This window comes from Muntiacus reevesi, chromosome 5, assembly GCF_963930625.1.
Source record: "Muntiacus reevesi chromosome 5, mMunRee1.1, whole genome shotgun sequence".
NCBI classification, from domain to species: Eukaryota; Metazoa; Chordata; class Mammalia; order Artiodactyla; family Cervidae; genus Muntiacus; species Muntiacus reevesi.
Genome location: NC_089253.1, coordinates 69,002,394 through 69,020,368, shown reverse-complemented (window position 1 = coordinate 69,020,368; position 17,975 = coordinate 69,002,394). Strand labels below are relative to the sequence as shown.

The 17,975-nt window shown below is 44.3% G+C and overlaps 1 protein-coding gene across 2 annotated transcripts in view; it reads right to left on the bottom strand.

Moving 5' to 3' along the window:
* The window catches only part of TGFB2 (transforming growth factor beta 2), a 93,154-nt gene that overhangs the window by 34,419 nt on the left and 40,760 nt on the right, over positions 1-17,975 (bottom strand). For both annotated transcript variants that reach the window (XM_065938343.1, XM_065938344.1), the window contains one exon: positions 2,721-2,884. In XM_065938343.1, coding sequence (XP_065794415.1) covers positions 2,721-2,884 — 164 coding nt within the window. The remainder of the gene's footprint in view (positions 1-2,720; positions 2,885-17,975) is intronic.

The window sequence follows — 17,975 nt, the reverse complement described above, 5'->3', positions numbered from 1 at the left end:
GCAGTAATCTCTGGGAACGTACACATCCCTTGAGGACTCATTAAGGTCCTCTAAATTCCAGCCTCCAAGTACAGATCCCCTCCTGGAGAAGAGACGGCCTCTGGGAGGAAGATAAACCATCAGTATTCCGCTATCAGAGGTCACACCTCAGGGCAAAAAGTCAGGAGCCAAAGAATAATAGTGATTTAGCAGCTTACATTACAGGCAACAAAACTTAACAAACCTTGCCTTCAATTAACTGAAGTCACATGTCACATAATTAAAACAGGGCCACAGAGCACAATCCATCTGTACAGGGAGGCATGTAAGAGTGGCTTAATTGAAAAAAGAAGAAAAAGGAGGACAGGGAATCATGTTTTTAATTTTCAAATCATCTTATAATATCTCTGACTAACTTTGATCAAGCTGCTTTTTCAGAGAACTCAGTCTTTGCTTTCCCTCCAAATATCACTCCACCCTCTGGCCGGCCTAGTTTCTCTTATTTTTCTTCTATTCTGGCTGATTTTGAGGCAAAGAGGTAGGAAAGGATTTGCTACAAACAGCACATGTGGTGAGGAGTGAACACTTGGGAGTCAGAGCTGGACTTGTATCCCAGCCCTGCCCCCTCCTAGCTCGGTGACTCTGGCCAAGTGACTTAATTTCTCTGTGACTCAGCACCTTCTTCTGTAAAAAGAAGAAAGAATACAGGAGTAGAAAGAATATTTTAACTGGGTGAAGGTGGTCCAAAGGCACAAGCTTCCTACAGCTGTAAGATGAGTAAGTTCTAGGGATGTAATGTACAACACAGGGACCATAGTTAGCAATACTATATGGAATATTTGAAAGTTGCTACTAGAGTAAATCTTAGCAGAAAAACAGATATGTGAGTATGTGAAGCAATGGGTGTTAGCTGAACTTATTGTGGTGATCATTTTGCAATACATACACATATTAAATCCTTATATTGTACACCTTGAACTAATACAATGTTATGTGGCTATTATATGTTAATAAATGGGGGAAAAAAGATGCCTCATCATGCAAACTTCATAGCAGAGCTGTGAGAACAGAGATAATATTAATAAAGGGCTTAGCAGAGGGTCTGGTACACAGAACGGTGACTCTGTCTGATGCTTTTAGAACATGCCTTAAAATTCGAAGGTCTCCAAGGAAGTTACCTGAGGATCCATTATAGTAAGAAAGAATCACTTTTCATGAACACACATGTAACTAGTATTTGAAAACTCTTAACAGCTTTAACTTCATTCTCGAGATTTCATAACCAACATTTATTTGTATGATAATTTTTCCAATTTCCTAATAAATGCAAAGAAAAGTCTTCACCAAATTTCCAAACATTTACAATCCAGGACAATTAGAGGTTTCCACCTACAGATGTCAATTCCTCTCATTCCCTCAGATACGCCCACTTCTCAGTCTTATTGTCTCACGTGTTTCCTCCATAACAATGGGTTTCTTGGGTCAGTCCTTGCCCTTGTTTTGTCTCCCTTTACATACCTTCCCTGGAGGGCAACTCTCTCCCTGAGTCTTTCCTCACCCCTAGCACTGAGCACCATCTCTATAGTATCTTCTACAGGCCCCTTCAAGGGAGACCCTATTTTTGTACAGGTGATTCCTTCTGTTAAGAATGACCATCCCTCATCCTGCTTTAACAGATGCTTCTTGCGGCCCCACCCAAACATCAAGTCCATAGTGAAATCTTTCCAACTCTGCCCCCTACATACCGTGTTTATATGACACTATGACATTCATTATGACCATGTCTGTCTCCCCTACTAGACTCAGGGCTTTTAGAGCAATGCTTTCATGTGCATCAGAATCCCCTAAAGATCTTGGGTCATGCTGATGCCACATGAGTAATAAGCTATTAAGAACATCTCTCACCTCTCAGTAACTTGGCATCATCACCATCATCATCACCATCATCATCACCATCATAACCATCATCATCACCATCATCACCATCATCATCACCATCATTCATCACCATCATCACCATCACCATCATCATCATCAGCACCATTATCATCACCATCATTCATCACCATCATTACCACCACCATCATCACCATCATCATTCATCACCATCATCATCATCACCATCATCATCATCATCTTTCAACACAGCTGCCCAGCAGCTGTAGTTAGGGAGATGAGATGCCAGGGCTGCCTGAAATAATGGAGGGCAGAGGTGAACGGAGGATGTGCATTTGGTGGGAGATGGACTGGAAAGCCTGAGTAGAATCAGAGAGGAAGAGGAGGTTGGATGAGGTTAGTGAAGAGACAGGAGGTAGCAAAGACGGGAAGAAAAAAGAGTAAAAAGGATGGAGAGGATACAACAGGAAGGGAAGAAAAGGAGAAAGAGATGGCCATCAGATGAGAAAAGAAAGGTAGTTGACTTCTCTCCTTGGGGAGGGATTGGTCTTGCACCATCTGACTTTCCAGAGTAGGGGGTGAATTTCAGGACTGGAGCCTTCCAGAGGATGGTCATTCCAGCCATTTACGCTCAGAGCTTCCCTCCCTTCACATTAAAGGTTCTGCCTTCCTGAGCAACTCAGGAATGAGCTGTCACTGTGAGAGGAATAACAAATGAGGGCCTGTCCCATGATTGTGAGTACATAAAGTGTCATATCAGTTCAGAAAAATCTCAGTCTGTAGTTAAGTCCTTTACCCTAAGACTTAAAACTCATTGTCCATTCAAACAACCCAAACAAAATTACCTGATACAGCTCGATCCGTTGTTCAGGCACTCTGGCTTTTGGGTTCTGTAAACGAAAGACTCTGAACTCGGCCTTCACCAAATTGGAAGCATTCTTCTCCATCGCAGAGACGTCAAATCGGACAATTCTAAAGTACGGTCTGTAGAAAGTGGGCGGGATGGCATCTGTAAAAAGTTAGAGCAATCATTGAAAATGATAAAAATCCATTGTTCTCTCACAAAAGACCCTGCAGCCTTAGACAGCCTTAAGAAACCATACGGGAAATATCTATAGAATGATTTCGTTTCCAATGGCCAATTTAATATCATTAACAATTGAACTAGGAAAAAAATAAACATGTGCATTTGGTTACAGGAGTAGCCGATTAAAAGGGATTAACAAACCACTTCCAATTCCATTTGAGGGCATGAAGTTAACCCTCTCCTTTGAAAGTTGACGGAGCGGTGGAAAATCCTAAATGGTTATGAACTGGAACAAGTTCATGACAGTTGATGCCTGGAGAAAGCTGTCAGGCTTGCATACACTTTAATCAAATGTGCCAAGAAAATAGCTCCTAATGGCAAGCAGTTTGCCCATGTATTTTTTTCCCTTGAAATTTTGGCACCCAAACACTCTACTCTCTCCAGGTTCATGGACTGCATCTTTTTTGGCTTCTATAACTTGGTCTTTGACACACATAGGACCAAATACACCCTCCAGTGAAGCTAGGGTGAGGACAGTTGAATGAAAATACACACATAGTGGTGATACCAGGTCCAGTCTTAAAATTCTTTATTCGGCATAAATGTTTACGGGTGGGAGAGAATCCTAGTGAATGAAGAGAAAGAATCAACCCCAAGGCCTTCTGTTCTGAGCCGTGAAAAACACAGATTTGTAGACAGCCCACGACAATTTCAAGTTCATGGGCGGCTAGAATGTTGCTGTTATTTTGAGGTAACCTGTCTTTGCCTCTGGATATATAACTTGAGGTTAAAACAAAACCAAAGCAAGTTTGAATTCTATCCCCACACTTCCTATACAACGCCCATTTATTCAGGTCAGTACCTACAACTGGGCAGGCTAGCTGTTACAGGTATGTTTCTATAGTATAGGTAGAATAGGTATATTCCTACAATACTCTTTGAAAATCTCCTGCAAACTTACTTTCATTATTCTGGAATGTACCAACCAACTCTGGTGGTTCAATGATGTTCTACCCCCTCCTCAATTATGTCACATCATTACAACATAATCATTTTCAGTTTTTATGGCCCCTTACAAATGTTTTCTTTTCTGGGGCGGGGGGGGGGGGGGTTGGAAGGAGGGGCTTCGCTGGTGGCTCAGATGGTAAAGAATCTGCCTGCAATAGGGGAGACCCAGGTTCAACCCCTGGATTGGGAAGATCCCCTGAAGGAAATGGCTACCCACTCCAGTATTCTTGCCTGGAGAAGAATTCCATGGATAGAGGAGTCTAGAGGGCTACAGTCCACTTACAAATGTTTTTATTATTTTGCTATTATGCTTGCTTATTTTGTTTTCCCCAGTGAAATCTTAAGAATCCTGAGGACTGATAGTATTTCCCATATATTTTTCCGCACCTACTAGAACAGGAGTCTGCACATATGAAGTTCACCGAATATCCACTGTTTGCTTAGTTGGTCATCAACAGGAGTTTTGAAAGACTTAAGCATCTGGTTATTGGCAAGATTAGCTTCTTATTAAATAAATGTACCATCTCACTGATCTTAAAATAGAAATAAATACCTTTCATGATTTCCTGGGAAATCCTTGCTCTGGGATGATTACACTGAAAAATCAAATACTAGGAACACACCAGCATTTCATCATCTTAAGAGCTCTGCACTTTTTCCCCTCACAGAGGCTTTTCCCCATCCTTTCCCCATGTCCCATGACTCTCAGAAGGCATTTCATGGGGAAGTGATGCATTTCAAACCATGCTCTGCTTGATGACTGCTTCACAAATGTGAACTGAAACATTGTAGATCCAAAGTCTCAGAAACAATCAAACAAACAAACCTCTCCAAATCTAAAGCACCCAGGTTTCAGAGAAAAGAATCCATTTGGCAGACACAGGGCTGAGGCACTGCATCATTAATGTGAAACATTTGCTGGACAGTTTCAGGAGGGCAAACATTCACCCAGGCAGAATGGTCATGGGAGCCGCCAGCACAGCAGTTTGAAAAGGTAGCTGCACCAACATTACTTGTCCATGCCCCGTGTAAGATCATTTGCGAATGAGATATTGAGATGAGCCAAAACGTCATTCAGTTACCAGTGAGGGATCCTTCCTAGAATCTGCAGTGATGTTGGCCACAGCCCCCAAATCCAAATTTGTTATAGTTTGGATTTACATTGCTGTAGCATCTGCCTTTGGCAAAAAAGCAACGACTACTGACATTTTTGGTTGTTTTAAGATTGAAATGTAAAATGCGGCAGATGGTACCATTAAAAATCCAACCACCTGTGTAAAAAAAAAAGAAGAAATCAACCTTTCTGCCGGAACATGACCAGCCCAGGATGGGACTGGCCCAGAACAGGCTGGTCCCACCCTGACAGCTCAGCTGAAAATAGGCTGGGAATCCAGGCAGAGAGGCCTGGGAGGAGGGCTTCACACACTCTCCAGGTTGGCCAGAACCTTCCACGGGCCTAGTTTCTGCATTTATCTTCTCATAGCCTCCCCATTAGAGAGCAGAAGCTTCAAATATGCTTGGAAAGAGCATCCTGAAAGGGCAAGCCTGCTTCAGTGGGTTTCCTGTCATTAGAAAGAGTAAACAATCTTGTCGGTTTCCCCTTTCCTTTCAGTGGAAACCACCCCCCCCCCACCCCGGGGGCCTACACTACTTCCACAGACATGCAGCGTTCACACCCGGCCACCCCAATCTTATCCTTCCATCAAGTTTGTAAATAAGCGCTCTTGAGATTTATTTTTATTCTCTTTTGTGTTTATTAAACTTTGAACAATTTTTTTCCCTTTCTGGTCATCTGCCCGTACACACACTTGCTTTTTATGGCTGCTTCAGACCAGGAGGTCAATTTTGTTTCTCCTTCTTCTAAGCAAATCATCCAATGATCCGGTCCTAGGCGTTCGAGCTTTGAAGGGGTGTTTGCAAATATTTACGGGCGTCACTGGCTAGTTAAGTACGTTGTTCTCTTCTGCTCCCTATAAGCTGGCAATCAGCCCTCCTCCCTTCTGGCCATGATATCCGTGTTGGCTGTTTTGACTGCCTGATAATATAAATCCACATATCTGGTGCTCGTTTTATAAGTCAAAGCTGTTCACGGAGGAGGTGAAATGACAGTTAGACATCCCTTCCCTCCCCGCCAGTGCCTGGGCTTTGGACTCATGATGCCGCGAAGGGACCAGGCCAGCAGGACACAGCAGCCTTTCCCAAACCCCTGCCCCAGCACCCCAGAGCAGGAGCTCATTGGATAAAGACTGATAACTCAAGAACTAACTACCACTTCTAAGCTGTCGCCAGCTGTCCCCAGCTGTCCTCTGCTATGGGTGACCAGCTCCCAGCCTGGCTAAGGTACTTGAGCAACTTCCCAAATACTTCTGCACTGGAGGAAAAAATAAAAGTCACAGCAAATTCTCAGATCCAGCTCATGATCCTGCCCTTACCTCATAGAAGCTCTCAGAGGCAAGGTGCAAAGAGCTGAACACGGCCCTTCTATACCAGCCTGGTGCTGAGGCTCCTTTCCTGTGCTCGTGTTTAATGGCTTGATCCAACCACCTGGCCAGGGAGGGATGCAGATTTTTTCTCCACCTTCTGCAAGGACTCGTGTCCCCCTTTGGAATGGGAGCTCTCTCTAAAGGCCTCTGATGTTTCAACTCAGCTTCTACCCCATTGCGAGGTATTCAAGGACTCCGGTTTGACCTTTGCCAACTTGCCCTCATTTATCCTAGTTGGCACTCTCCTTTCAATGTCTGACCCACTTTTTTTTTGGTTCCATCAGATGCACCTTCCGCCAGCTCTGCGGATTTCAGGCCACCAAACTGGTTCTGCTCCCCTACCCTAACTGTCCCATATGCTTTCCTGTCTCAAAAAGGCTTGCACCTAGGAGATTCCAGAATGTCACCCAATGAGCAGTGTTCCCCTCACCTCAAATCCCTGCTAAATCCCACACAGGAGAATAGACAGAGGGAAAAAAAAAGGAGGAAGTCTAACTACTGATTTCTAAAGTCTAGTACCTTAGAAATAAAGTACACAATAAATGTAATGAGTTTGAATAAACTCCAAACCATCCCTGCTCTCCCCACTCTCCAGCCCTTGGAAGAATTGTCTTCCACGAAACCAGTCCCTGGTGCCAAAAAAGTTGGGGACCACTGATGTACAGAGTGCCCCAGTGACAGCATCTGATCACAAGCTACTTTCATAAGCATTCTAGGTCAACTTGTCATCTGTTCCAAATAACTTACCGACTCATTGTAAATTGTCTCCATCCCATGTTAGCACCTCGTGGTCAGCAATCTTCACTTAAGAGTCCTTTGGTTCCCCATGGCCCAGGGACGGCTTCATGGGCATGTGGTCATAGCAGTTGTACCAGTTCCCAAGCTCAAAAAAGGCTCACACTGGAATCTGATATTCTGTGGTTGCCATCTTCAACCCCTTGATCATTTCACCTTTGAATTTAGGCGTCAAAGGTGACATCTACTGGGACAATGGGGATGGAGTGGGGGCATGGAGCCTCACTCATGTGCTCTGCCACCCTTCCATACTCCTGGCCTCCCCAGAATTGGTGCTGGGCCCCCTGCCCCCCCCAGAATGCTGGTGCCAGGCACCCATACCCAAAGCATCTCAGATAGGGCACGGGGGCAGCTGTTTCACCCAAGGCTGGCAATGCAACAGAACAATCAGACACAATTCAGTGGGAGCAGGGACCGAGTCTTGCCACAGTCCCATATAATTATAGGATCTGCATGCAGGGGCTCCTTTAAGGCCACATGAATTTTAACCCCAAATCAAAAAAGTCTTATCTATGTGGCAACACAGACAGCATTTAGCTTTTCAGAGCCTGTTTCTTCATCTATATAACAAGGTAAATAATCCCCTACTTCATATGTATTGACTCAGGTTGTTAGGATCACACAAATGAGCAGATGGAACAGTTGAGAACTGAGTCTAGAACAAATTTCCTCTCAAAAAAGGTCCCTTCCTATCCCCTTTTCCATCCTGCAACAAAGGGGCTAAGTGATCCTTGGGCCTTCCTTGAATGTCCCACAGAGAGAGAAAACCTTCACACCACCTAACTGAATTAGAGGAGAAGGAGAAAAGTGTCCTGGGGCAGCTTATCAAGGACTCTGGGTGTTTGATTCCTGCCCGCTGCAGAGAGGAACAACAGTTACCACTATACTCACAGACTCCCCACCACCAGACTTTAATATTTACCTGTTGTGCTCAACTCTGACCATCATAAAGGATGACAAGAGAATTCTATCCTTCCACCAAACACCCTCTGCATCAAACAACTCCACCTCCCGTGACAATGCTCGGATTAGAACTGTTTAACAAAGAAGTTAGTGAAAAACACAAACCGAAGAAAGGTCTTACAACGTCACCAATATGTGAGGAGCTCTGGTTGAAAGAGGAGATGTGGAGCCTGAAAGAAATACCCAAGGACATCCAGAGTTCAGCCTTTAGGGGGGCAATGCTTCAATCATCTCTATCTGTTGTCTATTCCCTACTGGGCTGCTTACACCATAAAACTGGTTGGGAAAAAGTGTGTGACAGACATTGGAATTGTGGGTCAAGTATCCCTGAGTATTTGTTGCATTGAGTAAAGCTTAGACCACAGCATCTGCCTCACCTGGGAACCTGGGATAAGTGCAAATTATCCAAGGAAGCCTGACGCACCATCAAAGTTTAAGAACCACTGCGCTAAAAGGTACCAGTTGGCTGCTAACTGGAGAGGCCAGTGCTACTTCACAAAGCAAGCAGATTAGCAGAGGCCAAAAACAAGAAAGAGACCTTAATTTCTAACAACTACTTTCTTGAAGCTGGCACTCACAGAACTCCCAAGGGAAAACAGCACTGGTCCCAATGTCCTCGGGGAATTTCTAGGATAAGTCAGAGGGCAGTAGTTCAAAGTGAAAGGTAAAAGATATGCATCATACTCAGTCGCTTCAGTCATGTCTGACTCTTTGTGACCCCATGGACTGTAGAGCCTGCCAGGCTCCTCTGTCCATGGGATTTTCCAGGCAAGAATACCGGAGTGGATTGCCATTTCCTTCTCCAAGGGATCATCCTGACACAGGGATCAAACTCACATCTTTTATGTCTCCTGCATTGGCAGGCAGGTTCTTTACCACTAGTGCCGCCCATGAAATTAAAAGACACTTGCTCTTTGGAAGAAAAGTTATGACAAACCTAGACAGCGTATTAAAAAACAGAGACATCAGTTTACTGACAAAAGTTCCTATAGTCAAAGCTATGGATTTTTAGTAGTCGTGTATGGATGTGAGAGCTGGACCATAAAGAAGGCTGAAAGCCAAAGAATTGATGCTTTCAAACTATGGTGTTAGAAAAGGCTTAGACTGGGGACTCTACCCCAGATAAAGGAAATCAACCCTGAAAATTCACTGGAAGGGCTGATACTGAAGCTGAAGCTCCAATAACTTGGTCACCTGACGAGGAGAGCCAACTCACTGGGAAAGACCTTGATGCTGGGAAAGATTGAAGGCAAAAGGAGAAGAGGCAGACAGGATGAGATGGTTGGATGGCATCACTGACTCAGTGGACATGAATTTGAGCAAACTCCAAGAGACAATGGAGGACAGAGGAGCCTGGCATGCTGCGATCCATGGGGTCACAAAGAGTCAAACACGATTTAGCAGCTGAACAACAGCATGGGGATGGAGGATTGTTAGAGGCCCAGAGGTTCTGTTTGTCTTACTCCCTGAAGCACTCACTAGTTGCCTGAATTTCATTTTATGTTTTATTAATCTTTATTGGAATATAATTGCTTTACAATGCGGTGTTAGCTTCTGCTGTACCGCCAAGTGAACCAGATGGACACATATATGCATCTCCTCTTTTTTGGATTTCCTTCCCTTTTTGGTCACCCCAGATCATTTAAGTAGAGTTTCCTGTGTGATACAGTAGGTTCCTATTAGTTATCTACTTAATATATGGTATCAGGTGTGTATATTACTGAATTTTAAATACAAGCTAGATTCTTCTGTAGGGAAGAAGGTGTAAGAGGCTTACAGAGCATCCCAGGGCCCTGTTGTTTAGTGTGGATGTATAGATCCTATTCTATAGCAGGTTTCTCATGAGTGGGCATGGGGTAATGCTCAATGCTCTGCATTATAACAAACTCCTGTGCAATTCTTATGTACCCTAAAGTTTGAGGACCACTGAAAGAAACCACGGGCTTCCCAGTTGGTGCTAATGGTAAAGAACTCATCTGCCAATGCAGAAGATGGTATAAGAGACTCAGGTTTGATCCCTGGGTCAGGAAGATCCCCTGGATGTGGAAATGACAACCCGCTCTTGTATTCTTGCCTGGGAAATTCCATGGACAGAGGAGCCCGGCAGGCTACAGTCTGTGGGTTGTAAAGACTCAGACACAGTTTAGTGACTGAGCACAGATGCATGAACGTCCTAGACTACAGTTTATAAGTTCACTATACATTATAATGAACTTGGCTAGGCTTCCCCTCCCTTCAATCTCATGAACTAGTTAGGGATGAATAAAATACATCTATTCCCCCATCTCCACCCTGAAAAGAACAGTCTCAACTCAGCCTCAGAATTTTATTTCACAATTCACTCCCATTTTCTAAGATAAATTGGAGAATTTGTTTCATTTCTGCTAAGGAATGCTAAGGAAACACCTCCTTTACATGTTTCATTTCTGCTAAGGAGGTGTTTCTATCCCCATTTCACAGATAAAAAAATCAAGAGCAAGGAGAGTGAAATAACTTCTGGCTAAGGTCAAGGTAAGACTGGCCTGTCAATCAAAAGGTCTGGCTTTTCACCACAATATCCTGCCTTCTGCACAAAGGAGTCCCATGAGTCAAAGACACGAATCCAACCCCGGGCAGAAATACCAACACAAGTGTTTTCAACACTTGTGCAAAAACGGGCACAAGGAAGCAACTCCTGTACAACTGTTTAACCTCTTAAAAGCTCCAGAAACTTGAATGCAAAGCCTAGTATTTTCACTGATGGTCCTGAAAAGAATGGTTCTGATATGGTGATCTGTGGTTGCTCAGTGCAAAATCTCCCCCATAAGAGACACAGTGCTAAGGTCAGGATGGCTCACGATCTCTTGAACCTCCATAAGGATATGCATGATGCCTCGAGCCTGGGAAGCATTCATTAGTTCTCATCCGCAGGCTCCTCAAATAAACAGAACAAACTTCTCATCCCTCTTTCCAGAAATGACTATATGTTCCCTGAAGCTCTGCAATGATCCACGTGAACTTTCAACAGCGCTTAATGAGGACTCCTTGTTCCTGATGTCCCCAGCTTTGAGGGAAGTAGTTTGGGGTTCATTAGACATCCTCTGGGGTGCAGCAAGACAAGCAACCCGCCGCAGGGCCAGAGGGCAAGAATGAGCTGCTGTTTGCTGTGCACACAGACACGGCCAGCAAGAAACCAAGACGATTGTGTTCGGGGGTTTTCTCCAATTTGTCTTGGCACACGGGGATAGATTTGATTTCACTCCCACAGCCCCAAGCACTGCTGACACTCAAGTCACAGCAATTTAATACAAAATGACTGAGGAATAAACAGCGCATCACTAGCGGTTGCTGATTTTTCTCCCCGGCCATCCCTCCTATTAAGTGTAACCCAGCCCTGGAGCACTTTTGATGGAAACTGGGTGTCTCGGAGAGGCAGATGGTGTCAGACCTGTCATGCTGCTGGCAGTCCGGAGTCTAATTGTGTCAGCATCAGTGTATGTGACTTGGCCCTCATCTAGCTACTAGTTGAGACTGTGCACGCTGTCAGCAGAACTCTTTGGGCCCCTTCTTACACGGGGCCAAAAAAAGAAAGAAAGTAAAAAATCACAGGGATGCCAGCCCAGGGTGGTTGGTTTTATTGAACTATGACAGACACAGGGTTCCTAGCTTCAACTCCAAAGTTTCCATCACCATCATAAAACTCCACTTACGTGGAGACACCTATTCCATTTTGATTTCTCTACTTTTCTCATCGTGCTCAGAATTGTGTATGGAGGGGGCGCCTGGATCCACTTGTACAGGCAGGTGGGCCACACATGGGACACACGCCTTACGAATGATGTCACAGTGGGAGGCTCTCCTCCTGGCTGGACCAAGTGATCAAAGTCACTCTTCTCTGCCATTTTCTCATCTTTAAATACATAAAACTCATTTATTTCTTTCTCCCTCCTTGTCTTCTCTCCTTCCATTGCTCCACTTTCTCTCTCTTATTTCTCTTCAATCTATGCTTTTTTTTTCTTGTAAAAAATGGGAGCAAAGCAGTCATGACTCAATGGACATGAGTTCCAGCAGCAAGGTTTGGGAGTTGGTGATGGACAGGGAAGCCTAGCATGCTGCAGTCCATGGGGTCTCAAAGAGTCGGACATGACTGAGCAACTGAACTGAACCGAATGGCCAGTGACCTCAAGACATAGTTAACCACATAGCCATTCTAGATCTCAGCAATGGCCACAACACAATCAACAAAAAGAAGGCAAACGGCAGCCAGTGGCTAAGACCCTCTGCACTCCCAAATGCAGGGGACCCAGGTCCAATCCCTGGTCAGGGAACTAGCTCCCACATGCCTCAACTAAAGATCTTGCATGCCTCAAAGAAAATCAAAGGTCACACGTGCCACTACTAAGGCCTGGCACAGCTAAAGAAACAAATATTTTCTAAAATTTTGTAAAAAAAATAAGCATTGATCCCACTAACAAAGTAAACTTGGAAATGTAGGATCTCACCCTTAATCTCTTCATGGATGAGAGGCACCTTTTATTTTTAATCTTCTTCTGCAGATTGAGAAACGAGTAAAATCTTTTGCCAGAATTACACAAAGCATTGGCAAAATAAAGATGAAAACGTACCCTGTTGGACATCCTGGCTCATCCCTGTAGAGAGCTTTCCTAACCCAGAACAAACAGACATTCCCCTTTCCAGAAACTCTGCGCTTTCCCTGGAGCTCTGTGATGATTGGTGTGGACTGTTTGACATGCTTAATGGGTGTAGTGGCTCTAATTAGCTTGCAAATCTTTCTCTAATCTTCCTAAAATTATAGCGGTGATGCATATAATGGCCATTGCGTGTCTTACTGGGAGCTCGTGTCTCTGTGCTGTCTGTAAGCCTCTTGCTTGTGGCCTGACTTTGTCAGGCAATCACCTAATTACTTGGAGGCACTGTGCTGGTTTGCTGCTCTGCCCTGGAGCTAAGCTAATAAGCAACGGGCACACCCTGCTAGGATTGCAAGCTATTTACCAACTTCACCAAGTGGGACAGGCTATTACTGCTGATGTATTAAATTCATGACTGGGGAGTGAGGACATGTGAAGAGGAAGAGATGGTCTGGATTATCTCGTTTGAAAAGGAAAGTAAATACAGCTAACGCTGATTCTCCCTGAAACTTCATTGCACTTAGAAATGAGAACACATAAAGGGCTTGCCTGGCATCTATTATGTGCTCTCTCCATGTTCCTGGGATCTAATTGCCTCTTGCTGCAGTGTTCTGTTGCCTCAAGACAAGAGTATCTTCTAGAACTCCTTCAGGGACAGAGACCTCAAAACTCAGGCAGATGACCTGCTGCAGTCTCTGATGGCTCCAGCTGTAGAGTTCTTCCCCATGTTGGACTGAGGTCTGCTCACCTCCAAGGTCCGTCTACTGGGGCTGGGGCTGCCACACAAAATGATTCACGCCCTTTTCTACATGACCCTACTCAGAAATTGTGAGGGCAGATTTCATGTCTCCTTGCCCCCATTCTTTACTAAGCAAACATTCCTATTTCTTTTTATTATGACAGCATTTTACCTCCACTGATGGTCTCCTCTCTGCTCCAATTTTAAAACTGGACCCTTAAATTTGAACATAATTCTCAAGTCAGAATAGAGTAGAATTATCACTTTCCTTATGGTAGAACTTATACTTTTATTAGTGCATCCCAACAGTGAATTATTCTCATTCTCTCTCTCTTTTAACCTTTCTACTCATAATTTTTTCTATGTGTTTTGGGTGCATAATAAATTAGAAGTTTTCCGTCTTTTCCACACAGCCTATATTTTACAGATGTCATTATCTTATGTTTCACACCCTGAGGCCTTTTTGTGTGCAAATTTTACAGTGTGCCCCTATTCAATATGTATTTACTTGATTTGACTACTCATTTCAAATATGCTCAGATGGATGTGAAATCTGATTTGGTGAACCTGTGTATTCATTTTGCAGAGGTCAGAATCAAAATCAGAACTATTCTGCTAAATGCCAGTCTTGAGTCTTGACTAGAAGGATGGTAGGGAGTAAGAATTGCTTGAAAGGAATTTTTAGTTATCAGATATCTTTATTAGCATTTCAGTAGATGGCCATTCAGTACCTTACAAAGAATACCAGAGTTTCAAAAGATGGAGCTTTCTTAGGGTTGGTAGATGTATTCACTAAGGGCGTGGACTCTTCCCCTGTCCTGTTTGTACTGGCAACACAGCTATGGGCAATTAAGATATGGTAACATACAGGAATTATAGGAATCCAGATGAACTGTGGCATGACCGAGTTCTGGAATGGAGCCGCAGGTGTTATGCTTGTTTTAAGAATTCTTATGCATTTGGGCGCTAGGCAGCTTTCTGTTCAAGGTCAAGCCACCATTTGCAAGAGGAGAAAGCACAGCTTTTAAAGTGAGAATCTCCAAGGCAGAGCTAGACCACAGCTAAGTACCTTGAAATGTTTTAGTGTTTTATTTTTATTTAATTATCTGATGGCAAGCCCTACCATCTAGCTTCAATCTCATGACGTTGCTGTATAGAGCTATAACATGTACACATTTTCGTCTGCTCATAGGGACACTGGGAAAGAAAACTGATTAAATAGTAGCAGGCAGGACCTCCACAGAGTGAATCCAATCGGTCCCAAGTTACTTTACACCCCAGCAGAGGAAAAGGGCACTGTCATTTTGAGAACGGAAGGAGAATTCTTAAGGAAAAAAAAAAAAAGTTTTTTCTCTTTGGGGAAGCTTTGGCTCTGTCTTACAGCTCTATTATCTTTCTAAGCCTTCAGAAGCCTTAGTGGTGGACTTCTTGATGGTCCAGTGGCTAAGAATCCACCTGCCAATGCAGGCACTCGGGTTTGACCCCTGATCCAGGAAGATTCCACATGCCACAGGGCAACTAAGCCAGAGCATCACAACTACTGCAGCTGGTTAACCCTAGAGCCCATGCTCCACAACAAGAGAAGCTCTTGCACACAACTAGAGAGTAGCCCCTGCTCGCTGCACCTAGAGAAAGTCCACACATAGCAACAAAGACCCAGTGCAGCCAGAAACAAATAAATAATATTTTTTAAAAGTTTTATAAAAAGGAAAGACAGTCTTGGTGGTAGGGTCAAAACTCAGGCACTTTCTGAAGCTTTCCCCACTCTCTTTTCTCAGAGATGGATATGTAGATGGCACAGACCAATACCTTTATTTAGTTCTAAGCCAAGGGCTGGCCTACACTTCTTAAAAAAGCATTTACTAAGTATCCTCTAAAGAAGAGCTTGTTGAATAAGCTTCAAAAGCATTTTGAAAGTCACTCAGTCGTGTCCAACTATTTGTGACTCCATGGACAGCAGCCCGCCAGGCTCCATGGAATCTCCAGGCAAGAATAATGGAGTGGGTTGCCATTCCCTTCCCCAGGGAATTTTCCTGACCCAGGGATTGAACCTGGGTCTCTGGCATTGCAGACAGACTCTTTACCACCTGAGCCACCAGGGAAGTCCCTTTGAATAAGCCAGTGCTTCTTAAATGTGTTGGACTTCCCTAGTGGCTCAGATGGTAAAGTGTCTGTCTACAATGTGGGAGACCTGGGTTTGATACCTGGGTCAGGAAGATTCCCTGGAGAAGGAAATGGCAACTCACTCTAGTACTCTTGCCTAGAAAATCCCATGGATAGAGGAGCCTGGTGTTTATGGGGTTGCAGAGAGTCAGACACGACTGAGTGACTTCACTTTCTTAAATGTGTTAGAGTGGAAGCAAATAGAACTCCCAGGGCACCATAGTGATGTATACACACATGCATAACCAGAATAAAATAAGCAGCAAACACAGGGAGAGAGACGGAACCTTTCTATAACACCAGCATGGGGTTTACCTGCATGTACTCAAGGATGCCCTAAAATCAAGGGAATAACTTTTAACAGGTTGGGGTGTGTCTATTACGTCCCTGATTATATTCCATTTCTTGTCATATTACACTGGTTTCATTCGACTATTCTTAAAGCCTAGACAACATGTCAGAAAGATTTCCACATGTCAGAAAACTGAGAAAATAGCCCAGTTTCATAACCTCACTGGAATAAATTAATTGAGCTTTTGTGTGTACACGGACAGGAAGATCACCAATAAAGAACGTACACAATGCACGACAGAGCATGTGACACCGTCCTGAGAGCAGCTGCTGCCAGAGGAGGTTTGACAGTGGAAACCTGGTAACACTTCTCAATTCCTTTCAAGGACTCTTAGACACCCCAAGAATTCTGCTCAGGGAAAGCAAGTCATGTTGCTGCTTGGCTATAGCACTCGACTGGAGACCCCCGAGGGTCAGGAAGCAGTCTGCACACATCTATTTCACCTATAGGAGAGCTCCATTTTAGACTTTTTTGACGAGCTGCCCCTTGGACTGACCCTGGGAGGTCGGGCCCTTGGAACGTTGCCTCTGTGTTGGAGGGACAAGCCTTCGTAAGTCTCATGAGTACAGAGACTGAAACTTCTCCCTCCCCAATGCCTCCCGGTACATAATCAGTGCTCAGTAAGTATCACCATGGAGATAAATCCTTTTCTCAATAATGACGACCAGCATAAATCACAAGCTCTAACATTTTCCCAGGATTTTATGCCCTACAATGTACTTTCACATACACTGTGAGCCTGATAACTCCATAAACTAGGTAGTGTTATCTTCATCCTACTGTTGAGGAAACCATAATTCAGAGGCCAGTTTTATTTAAATGAGTATGGGGACCCTTGGTGCTAACCTCTGACACCAGGCTCAGGACCCGCCCCCTCCTGTAAGGTATAAATCCACTGATGGAGCGGTACAACCTCTTAGACAATGCATTCTTGAGTGAAGGCTGGGGAGACCAGTTCTGAGGCCTTCATGGTATTCCAACTTGAAGAGATATGGAAACATTAAAATAAACGCACCATCTTTTCCACCAGCCCTGATGCTCTCTGGTGAAAACAGTTTTCATTGTTATAGTGAAGGGCTATTCCAGTGCCAAGGGCACTACATGTCCAGCAGCCTCTGGGAGCATCTGAGAGGGACAGTGCTTAGAAGGGACCAAGATGGAGAACGTGACTTATGCTCAGGCAGCCACCTTGGGGATCATGACATACAGTGAATGACCTTCTCTGGAACTAGTACTTTGGGAATGACAAAGAAATTCCAGAGGGAAGAAGGGAGCACTTGCCCACATGTTTCAGTGGGGGGATTAAGATGTCTTTAGGACATCTCTATCTTCCACAGTGGATGAGGGAGAGACTGGGCCACAGTCAACTGCATGTCGCTTCAGTCCTGTCAGACTCTTTGCGACCCCATGGACTGTAGCCCACCAGGCTCCTCTGTCCAAGGGATTCTCCAGGCAAGAATACTGGAGTGGGTTGCCATTTCCTCCTCCAGGGGATCTTCCTGACCCAGGGATCAAACTTGCATCTTCTATGTCTCTTGCATGGACAGCTGGGTTTTTTACCACTAGCGTCACCTGAGGCAGTGACATAGGTCCAGTGATTGGGATTCTGTGTTTCCACTGCAGGAGGGTGCATGGTTTTGATCCCTAGACAGGGAACTAAGGTCCCATAAGCCATATGGTGGAGCAAAAAAATTAAAAAAGCAATATTATAAAATGAATGAAAGACTCAGTGATGCTTTTTGACCATCAGCCACTACAACAACATCACTTTTTGGTGTATAAAGTAATTCCACAACTACTCGGACGTTTACTGCATTTGTAAAATTTTTTCTCTGAATGTAGGGGATCAGCTGTGACCTCTCTTCCCTCAGGATGGCCTCACAGAAGTCATTCTGCCTTGAACAGACAATCAGGGCAGCCCAAACTCAGACAGACTTTTACA